This window comes from Poecilia latipinna, unplaced genomic scaffold (assembly GCF_001443285.1).
Source record: "Poecilia latipinna isolate Pla-1442-1.1 unplaced genomic scaffold, P_latipinna-1.0 Scaffold2985, whole genome shotgun sequence".
Classification (NCBI taxonomy): Eukaryota; Metazoa; Chordata; class Actinopteri; order Cyprinodontiformes; family Poeciliidae; genus Poecilia; species Poecilia latipinna.
Window position 1 is genome coordinate 54,094 of NW_015115601.1, and position 10,459 is coordinate 64,552.

Here is a 10,459-nt window from a genome sequence, read left to right on the forward strand (position 1 = left end):
GGCCCCGGGTGCCGCACTTTGGACACCCCTAATCTAGTTTAATCAATAAGATCAGTTTATATTTTAATGTAAAATCTCAAGAAGACATTTTAAATGTCAATAATAAATAAAACAACATAGATAGCAAATAAAATAAATTATGGAGTCTCTGCAAACAAAATTGTCTTTTAAAAAATGGATAGTTGAGACCAAAACACCAGACTGAAGACTTTAGTCATCCAGTAGAAAGAGAAAAACGACAAATCATCCAAATGGAAATGATTGAGTTTGTTTTAATTTATCTTACGATTAATTGATTTATTTCTTATTGCGACGGGCCTAATTATAATCCTGGAATGTGTTACATTTGAGCTTTTAAAGTGAAAGTGTTCTTCTTCCTCTTCCGATTAAAGGGCCTCGATGGGCGTCATGGAACCTCGGGGTGTTCATGTGCATCCGCTGCGCCGGCATCCACCGCAACCTGGGCGTCCACATCTCCAGGGTCAAATCTGTCAACCTGGACCAGTGGACACCTGAGCAGATCCAGGTATCTGAACCACAATGTGAGCCATAAATGATCAATATCTTTGCTTGAAGTAGACGCACCTTTTCTGTCTCATTCACTCATTTGCTGGGTTAGACGTGTGGAGTTTTTATTTCTGAAAATAAAGAAGAAAGATGGGGATTTAATGAAAGACGTTGGGAGAAAAAAGGATTTATGTCGTTTGAAAACGACTCGAGTCGTTTGCCTTTAAGCCCAAAAGAAAATCTTTTATTGAAGCAGCAAAGATGATTCAGATCAAAACCAGAGGAATTATTCACCACTGCAAGGAAGAAAGAATCAAGGAAGAAAGAATGTCTGCTGCAGTCTAAACCGTATTTTTATATATATATATATATATATATATATATATAGATAGATATTAGTGTGCCCTCATCTATCCATCTTCCTGGTTGTCATAGGAACTCGTATGTAAACACATGGATATATTGTTAGCCTCTTGTGATTAGCTTAGTGTTTTGTTTACTTTCCTCAGTCCATCCTGTGTTATCAGACGTATACGAACCTTCCAGTCGTTTTTAAATCATTCAGTTGTTAATAGATTCAGCTGTTTGGTGTGTGTGTGTGTTAAAGTAGCTGGATTCGCCTCTCCGTCAGCTGTGTGTGAGTGGAGGAGCGTCTCACTTAGAATGTTAATCACTGTATTCAGTGACTAATTAATTCTGGATGCCTGATTATTCCGACTCTGTTTTCTCCTATCTTCACCCCATCCATCACCCTCCTCTTAATTTGGCCTTGTTGCATACAGCCAGTGTGTCCTTTCACGGTGTGCGCGCACGCATGCAAAGGAGTCGGCGGGCAAAATGAGCTGAATGCAAATGTGATGCGTGAAAGAACCTGCTGTGCGCTGGGATGATTCGTTCACCAGTCGCCATCATTTCTGATGTCGCTTCTTCTGTTTAAGTGTTTATTTTTTCACTGTTTTTGCAGAGCATGGTGGACATGGGGAACACCAGAGCCCGCCAGCTGTATGAAGCCCACCTACCAGAGAGCTTCAGGAGACCACAGACAGACCAGTATCCTCCCTCTTTGTTCTCATACTGGTTATTCACAGATCCCATCATGAAATCACATGGCTGGGTTTCAACAGCTAGCTTTTTAATAATATTATTTTTAACAATTTAAGAATGATTTGTGTGAATCTTTATGGAGCTAAATTGGGACCAAAAAAGTTTGATCAAAAGAAAAAGAATTGAAACTGAAAAAACTAAAACTAAATAAAAAAAATTTAAAAAAATTACTAAAAAAATGAAACTGAGAAAACTTAAAATAAAAACTAAAAAAAATTGATACTAAAAGAAAATTGATGCAGAATATAAAAGATTTAAAACTGAAAAAAATATAAGCTAAAAGAAATACAAACTAACAAAAATTATTCTAAAAAATTTAACTGAAAAGAGTTGAAAAAATAAATGAAACTAAAAAAAATGAAACTGAAAAAATTTGATACCAAAAATATGAAGCTGAAAGAGTTGAAATTTTAAAACGGAATAAAAAAATGATACTAAAAAAAATTGAAGAAAAAATAAATAAAACAATTGAAACGGAATTAAAAAGTTGAAACTGGAAAAAATTTGAATCTAAAAAAATTAAAACTGAAAAAAATTTAACCCAAGAATAGAATCAAAACAAAAAATAAATAAGGGCCAAAATTTTGAATTTGAAAATCTGAAATTATAACAAAACAAAAAAATCATTGATTCTGAAAAGTAGATTTCAAAATTATTCTCAGTTTAATTTTTATTTATAAAAAAATTTATTTGGGCACAACATAGAGTTAAACTGAATAGATCCGTCCTTATTGATTGGACATATTATCAATCCCACCTGATTATTTTTCAGTATTGGTACCGATCCAGATGATACCGGATTGCTGCTTCTATACTTTCTATGGACCCTAATTACTATTTTCTATCCCACATTTTGTAATTTTCAGAAACGAGAAAGGAACGTTTATCTCCATTTGAGTCCAGTGACCTGGAAGACCCTGAATCTCAGCTGGAGGTGGTTGAAATATTTAATGCTTCAGTTTTTTACTGAGGAGGTGAAGCCACTCCTGCTGAGAGCTGCTCTGACTCTGAAATAACAGTCAGACGCTTCGTATTTTTCTTGTTAAGCATTTCCATTACTAAATAACAGCCTCGCCACATCGCTATCATTCCACTTATTTTCCTCAGGTCTCCTCCAGCTGTGTCTGCAGCAGCTTTCAGTTTCCCCCCTTTTCTGTGATACCAGACATGACAGTAACTGGATATGTTCATGTTTTAGTCCAGTAGGCTGAAATAAATAATCTGTGTGTGAAACGTGGCTCTAATGCAGTATCTGGGATCTGGCAGGGCCCATTTGCGCGGGTGGTCATCGTTCTTCATTCTTTTGAAGTTCATTAGTTGTTCTGACAGCAGCGGCGCTGGCTGAGAGCTGCAGATAACGGACCTGGGATTAGCAGAGCAACCGCCTCGCTGTGTGTGTGTGTATGTGTGTGTTTAAATCTCATTCGGAGGTTTTTCTGCTGGGAGTTTGTGTTTTCTCCCAGTGCNGAGAAAAACGACAAATCATCCAAATGGAAATGATTGAGTTTGTTTTAATTTATCTTACGATTAATTGATTTATTTCTTATTGCGACGGGCCTAATTATAATCCTGGAATGTGTTACATTTGAGCTTTTAAAGTGAAAGTGTTCTTCTTCCTCTTCCGATTAAAGGGCCTCGATGGGCGTCATGGAACCTCGGGGTGTTCATGTGCATCCGCTGCGCCGGCATCCACCGCAACCTGGGCGTCCACATCTCCAGGGTCAAATCTGTCAACCTGGACCAGTGGACACCTGAGCAGATCCAGGTATCTGAACCACAATGTGAGCCATAAATGATCAATATCTTTGCTTGAAGTAGACGCACCTTTTCTGTCTCATTCACTCATTTGCTGGGTTAGACGTGTGGAGTTTTTATTTCTGAAAATAAAGAAGAAAGATGGGGATTTAATGAAAGACGTTGGGAGAAAAAAGGATTTATGTCGTTTGAAAACGACTCGAGTCGTTTGCCTTTAAGCCCAAAAGAAAATCTTTTATTGAAGCAGCAAAGATGATTCAGATCAAAACCAGAGGAATTATTCACCACTGCAAGGAAGAAAGAATCAAGGAAGAAAGAATGTCTGCTGCAGTCTAAACCGTATTTTTATATATATATATATATATATATATATATATAGATAGATATTAGTGTGCCCTCATCTATCCATCTTCCTGGTTGTCATAGGAACTCGTATGTAAACACATGGATATATTGTTAGCCTCTTGTGATTAGCTTAGTGTTTTGTTTACTTTCCTCAGTCCATCCTGTGTTATCAGACGTATACGAACCTTCCAGTCGTTTTTAAATCATTCAGTTGTTAATAGATTCAGCTGTTTGGTGTGTGTGTGTGTGTGTGTGTGTGTGTGTGTGTGTGTGTGTGTTAAAGTAGCTGGATTCGCCTCTCCGTCAGCTGTGTGTGAGTGGAGGAGCGTCTCACTTAGAATGTTAATCACTGTATTCAGTGACTAATTAATTCTGGATGCCTGATTATTCCGACTCTGTTTTCTCCTATCTTCACCCCATCCATCACCCTCCTCTTAATTTGGCCTTGTTGCATACAGCCAGTGTGTCCTTTCACGGTGTGCGCGCACGCATGCAAAGGAGTCGGCGGGCAAAATGAGCTGAATGCAAATGTGATGCGTGAAAGAACCTGCTGTGCGCTGGGATGATTCGTTCACCAGTCGCCATCATTTCTGATGTCGCTTCTTCTGTTTAAGTGTTTATTTTTTCACTGTTTTTGCAGAGCATGGTGGACATGGGGAACACCAGAGCCCGCCAGCTGTATGAAGCCCACCTACCAGAGAGCTTCAGGAGACCACAGACAGACCAGTATCCTCCCTCTTTGTTCTCATACTGGTTATTCACAGATCCCATCATGAAATCACATGGCTGGGTTTCAACAGCTAGCTTTTTAATAATATTATTTTTAACAATTTAAGAATGATTTGTGTGAATCTTTATGGAGCTAAATTGGGACCAAAAAAGTTTGATCAAAAGAAAAAGAATTGAAACTGAAAAAACTAAAACTAAATAAAAAAAATTTAAAAAAATTACTAAAAAAATGAAACTGAGAAAACTTAAAATAAAAACTAAAAAAAATTGATACTAAAAGAAAATTGATGCAGAATATAAAAGATTTAAAACTGAAAAAAATATAAGCTAAAAGAAATACAAACTAACAAAAATTATTCTAAAAAATTTAACTGAAAAGAGTTGAAAAAATAAATGAAACTAAAAAAAATGAAACTGAAAAAATTTGATACCAAAAATATGAAGCTGAAAGAGTTGAAATTTTAAAACGGAATAAAAAAATGATACTAAAAAAAATTGAAGAAAAAATAAATAAAACAATTGAAACGGAATTAAAAAGTTGAAACTGGAAAAAATTTGAATCTAAAAAAATTAAAACTGAAAAAAATTTAACCCAAGAATAGAATCAAAACAAAAAATAAATAAGGGCCAAAATTTTGAATTTGAAAATCTGAAATTATAACAAAACAAAAAAATCATTGATTCTGAAAAGTAGATTTCAAAATTATTCTCAGTTTAATTTTTATTTATAAAAAAATTTATTTGGGCACAACATAGAGTTAAACTGAATAGATCCGTCCTTATTGATTGGACATATTATCAATCCCACCTGATTATTTTTCAGTATTGGTACCGATCCAGATGATACCGGATTGCTGCTTCTATACTTTCTATGGACCCTAATTACTATTTTCTATCCCACATTTTGTAATTTTCAGAAACGAGAAAGGAACGTTTATCTCCATTTGAGTCCAGTGACCTGGAAGACCCTGAATCTCAGCTGGAGGTGGTTGAAATATTTAATGCTTCAGTTTTTTACTGAGGAGGTGAAGCCACTCCTGCTGAGAGCTGCTCTGACTCTGAAATAACAGTCAGACGCTTCGTATTTTTCTTGTTAAGCATTTCCATTACTAAATAACAGCCTCGCCACATCGCTATCATTCCACTTATTTTCCTCAGGTCTCCTCCAGCTGTGTCTGCAGCAGCTTTCAGTTTCCCCCCTTTTCTGTGATACCAGACATGACAGTAACTGGATATGTTCATGTTTTAGTCCAGTAGGCTGAAATAAATAATCTGTGTGTGAAACGTGGCTCTAATGCAGTATCTGGGATCTGGCAGGGCCCATTTGCGCGGGTGGTCATCGTTCTTCATTCTTTTGAAGTTCATTAGTTGTTCTGACAGCAGCGGCGCTGGCTGAGAGCTGCAGATAACGGACCTGGGATTAGCAGAGCAACCGCCTCGCTGTGTGTGTGTGTATGTGTGTGTTTAAATCTCATTCGGAGGTTTTTCTGCTGGGAGTTTGTGTTTTCTCCCAGTGCGTGTGTCAGTCCTCTCTGGGTACTCTGGTTTCCTCCCACAGGAATCGGTTAATTTATGGCTCTAAATTGTTCCTCAGTAGAAGTGTTTGCATGGTTCTGTATCCTGAAAGCCTTTCACACTAACACATTTTGCTGGACGATAAATTGTCCCAGTAATTATTGCAATAAATGATAATTCAAATTTTCTCCCTCACAGATCAATAAACTTTAATTTAGTAAAGAACATTAAATACTGGAACTTGAAGATATTTTATATATCCAAGCTAACCCCCCCAAAAAACAATAAATAAAACAAATTAAAAAAACACTTGAATATTTTTGATTTGGTTTTTATATATACTCAAAAACATTTTTCTACACATTTTTTAGTACTTCATCTATTATCTTTTAAGGTCTCATCTTCCAGTTCAGTTTGTAAAAGTTTGAATTAAAGCTGCAGTGCGTACATTTAAAAATTTTCACACATTTGTTACAACTGCCACTATGTTGTGACTGTACAATATGAAAAAAAAACTGAAAAGAGATGAGACTTAAAAAAAATTGATACAAAAAAAAATTGATATGGAATAAAAAAGATTTGAAACTGAAAAAAATTGAAAGAAAAACAAATAAACTGAAAAAATATAAACCAAAAAATGTGATATTAAAAAATAAAACTGAAGAATTTGACACTTAAAAAATGTTTTGATACTAGAAAAAAGTAAACAAAAAAAGAAGAGAAAAACACTTGAATTCATTTTTGATTCGGCTTTTATATAAACACAAACATTTTTTAGCACTTATTTTATCTTCTAAGGTTCCATCTTCGTTCACATTCATTTTGTTTAATTTTTAATGGTATGAATTAAAGCTGCAATCCATACATTTTAAAATTAATGTTTTTCACATATTTGTTGCAGCTACTAATATGTCATGACAGTATAGTATGAGATAATCTGAAAAAATCGAGCTCCTCTGTCTTCTTTAGTGCTGTCAATAATGGGTGTGTACATGCTACACATACACAAAATAGGCTGTCCTGAATGCTAAAGCTAGTTAGCATAACCACCAATGATGGCGGTTAAAAGGCTTACCAGAAACTGTAAGTTGTTTCTCAACAGTTACCACATACAACAGCTGTACACGAGCTTGATTGACGGCGCCAAGACCCTCCTCCTGGCTCTGATTGGTTGTTTTTGATCAGGAGCGCCACATTTCTTTAGATGGCAATAATAGCTCATTAGGAGATGGAGGAGATTTCTTAAATCAGATTATCTGTATCATAACACAACATGGTGACAGTTTAAAAAAATATATGTAAGAATTTAAAAAAAAAATAAAAATCCATACTGCAGCGTAAACCTCACAAATTATCCAAATGAAGTAGAAAAATATATCAACTTTTTTCTTCTCTATTATATTCCTCTATTCACTTCTATAGAAGCAGAGAAGCTGGACTTCCTCTCCATGACTTTTGTATTTTAGCTTAAAACTAATATATGGGCACTTTAATAAATCATATTTTTTTGTTGTTTTTCAGTTTGGTTATATGTGCAATACTTTGTCAGTGGTTTCTTTTTATATATTTGTTCCTAAATCTGGTTTTGTTGCGGCGTCCGACCTAATCGGACGCTTCCCTGCCGTCTCGCGTAACGATGCTGTCATTTCTCTCTTTCTATCCTGAGAGCCACGGTGGATTGCGTCCGATCTGCTCTGCTGTTTCCACTCCACTGTGATAAATAAAGGCTGCGTTTGAGATGCAGGCCTCCTCCATCCTATCGCTTAGCTCCACCCGTGTGGGTGGTCATCGCTCCTCAATCTTTTGAGGTCTGTTACTGATCTGACAGAAGCATTGCTGCTGAAATGGGGAGATAAGAGGTCTGGGATTAATGCTTGTGTTGTGATGCTGTGGGTTGGGATATAGTGGGAGCCTCAGAGTTTGTGCCCAGATTTGTATGTGAAATATAGTTTACAGTCGCAGTTGTAGGAACCCTTTTATAACCAAATCTCTATAAACCTTGATCAAGTTGGTCACTTTAACATGTTATTTTTGAAACGACATGTGTTTAAAAGCTGTGGTATGTAACTTTTATGAGAAAAATATGTTTTTTTACATATGTTTTTAAAATTGTCACCATGTTGTGACAGTAAGTTATGATACAAATAATCTGATTTAAAAAATCTCCCCCACCTCCTACCTGGGCTAACAAAACCAGCTAATCAGTCAGGAGGAGGGTTGAAGCGCTGTCAATCATGCTTATGTATGATTGTTCTACGTGCTAATGGTGGAGAAACAACTTACAGTTTCAGGAAAGGCTTTTAGCTACCGTCAATGGTGGTTATGCTAACTGACTAGCAATAATATTCAGGACGGGCTATATTGTGGTGAACCAGCTGCAGCGCAGCTGATAGAAAGGGTTTGGGTAAGAGCAGCGTATACACAACCAATAGGTACAGTGTAGCAGAGAGCATAGGGGGAAACCAACAACTATAAATTAATTTACCATTTCCAAGAAGAGCTTAAATCTCTCAATCTTGAAATAAATGGCTCAAACAAATCATTAGATCTGTGTGTAACCATCTGAAGTTAATCAGAATGTTATAAATTCTTATTAACTCAGTTTGGCACCAAAATCTTTGTGAAAAGATGAAGTTTGAGATGAGATCATATTGTTAACACTTCCTGAAACTGTGTGTTTTTAGTTTCTAGTGCAAATATCTTGCTGCACTTGAAATAAGACAAAACTAACTTACAAGTAACTTTTCAGCAGGATATAGGAGTTTGTTTTAAGTCAATAAGACGATAAATTGTCCTATAAGTTATTGCAATAAACGATGATGTGGTTTTGAGACCATTTTCAAGTATAATGCAAGAACTTATTCTCATAATTCATTAAATTTTATTTCTTATGCACATTTAACCCTGGACCTGGAAGACATTTTAAATAAACAGAAAAGACAAAAAAATGAATTTTAAAGTCTCTGTAAACTAAGTTGTCTAGTTGAGACCAAAGCACCAAACTGAGGAGTTTTATCATCAGAAATGTTTGGTAAGATTTTGTGTTTTTGCATTGTGGTTGACTTGTTTTCTGTTCCAGTCCTTAATTCCAAGCTTTAGAGCCGTGGAAGTTTTCATCCGGGACAAATACGAGAGGAAGAAGTACTACGACCAGGAGGCCTTGGCTGCAGCCTCAGTGAGTATCACCAGCACGTGTCGTATTTTCCATTTTCAGTCACTGCATGTTATTGTTACAGCTGCAGTGGTTGGAGGCTGCTTTATGTAATCTGGGCTGCACTGGTAGCTGTGGGGCTGTTAGAGGCCCAAATAGGCAGGGGACAGAAATCATCCTTATGTAAAATGACAACTTTTTCCTTCCCTTTAGCTTTTCTATCTCCTCCTTTGTTCAAAATCTCCCACCTCACTGAGCTGAAATCGACTTCCACGTATTTTTTCAAAGCAAGCTCAAAATTATGACATATTTGTAATTATTAATCATTCAAAACTTCTTGAAACTTTAAAATTAGATTGCGAATGACTGAGATGTTTTGCTTCTTTTGGCTCCACTGCAAAAACACAAAGTTTTACTCAGAGTTTTTGTCTAGTTTCTATTCCAAATAGCTTAGTACACTTGGAATAAGACAAACTAACTTAAAAGTAACTTTTCAGCAATTTACATGCACTTGTTTTAAGTAAATAATTCCTTTTAAACGATGAAAAACTGCTTGTTCCAAATTAACTTGTAAAATAGTGTTGTTATAAGTCACGTGTCAAACTCAAGGCCCATGGGCCAAATCTGGCCCGCCATAGCTTCTTATGTGGCCCTCTAGATTCAAGACTAAACGCTAAATGTGCTTAAATATTATGTAATCAATCAAATGAATTCAGTTTTAATCTGTTTACTGCTAAATTATGTCAATCAGTCCCTCCAATTTCTGGAGAATTATCATGGAAATTCACACAAAATCAACAAATCTACACACTTTTTAGCGCTAATATATAGTTGGCTGTTTATTGCAGATTTTTCTCAAAAATTGTCAAAAACTTTACTTGTACTAAACAGCTGCCTCTGCTTTAACTGTTGTCAGATTATAGTTTGTCATCTATACAGCAGGTTATAAAAAGTCACATTAACCGTCATAAATAAGCACAAATATTTCAAAATTAGTATCACAAATTAGTATCACGAATACTTTGATTTTTATTGCAAAAAAAAATCACAAAAGGTATCACTAAATCCTGGAGGGAGTGAAAATATATTCAATAATATTTAATTTTAAGAATTCATTGATATTTTAACAGTTTAACAAGTTTTATCAATACGTTCTGGCACAACCGGCCCTTTAAGAGCCTTTATGATCTTGATTTGGCTCAAAATGAAAATGAGTTTGACACCTTTGTTATAAGTGAAATAATCTTCATTCAGAACAAGTGCTTCCTCCTCAATATTAAGTAATTATTTACTTAAAACAAGCCTCTAAATGTTGCTACAAAGCTACTTTTCAGTTAGTGTTGTCTTATTTCA

General features: G+C 35.6%; 1 protein-coding gene across 2 annotated transcripts in view; it reads left to right on the top strand.

The window, feature by feature from the left end:
• Positions 1-9,386, top strand: part of LOC106939791 (stromal membrane-associated protein 1-like) — a 22,671-nt gene extending 13,285 nt beyond the window's left edge. Inside the window, exons 2-4 of one of the 2 annotated variants that reach the window (XM_015022333.1) lie at positions 393-526; positions 1,472-1,557; positions 9,055-9,235. In XM_015022333.1, coding sequence (XP_014877819.1) covers positions 393-526; positions 1,472-1,557; positions 9,055-9,220 — 386 coding nt within the window. In that variant the 3' untranslated portion in view covers positions 9,221-9,235. Of the gene's footprint in view, positions 1-392; positions 527-1,471; positions 1,558-9,054 lie in introns of both variants that reach the window. The other variant, XM_015022334.1, reaches the window with a different exon arrangement.
• Positions 9,387-10,459: the final 1,073 nt, after the last annotated feature.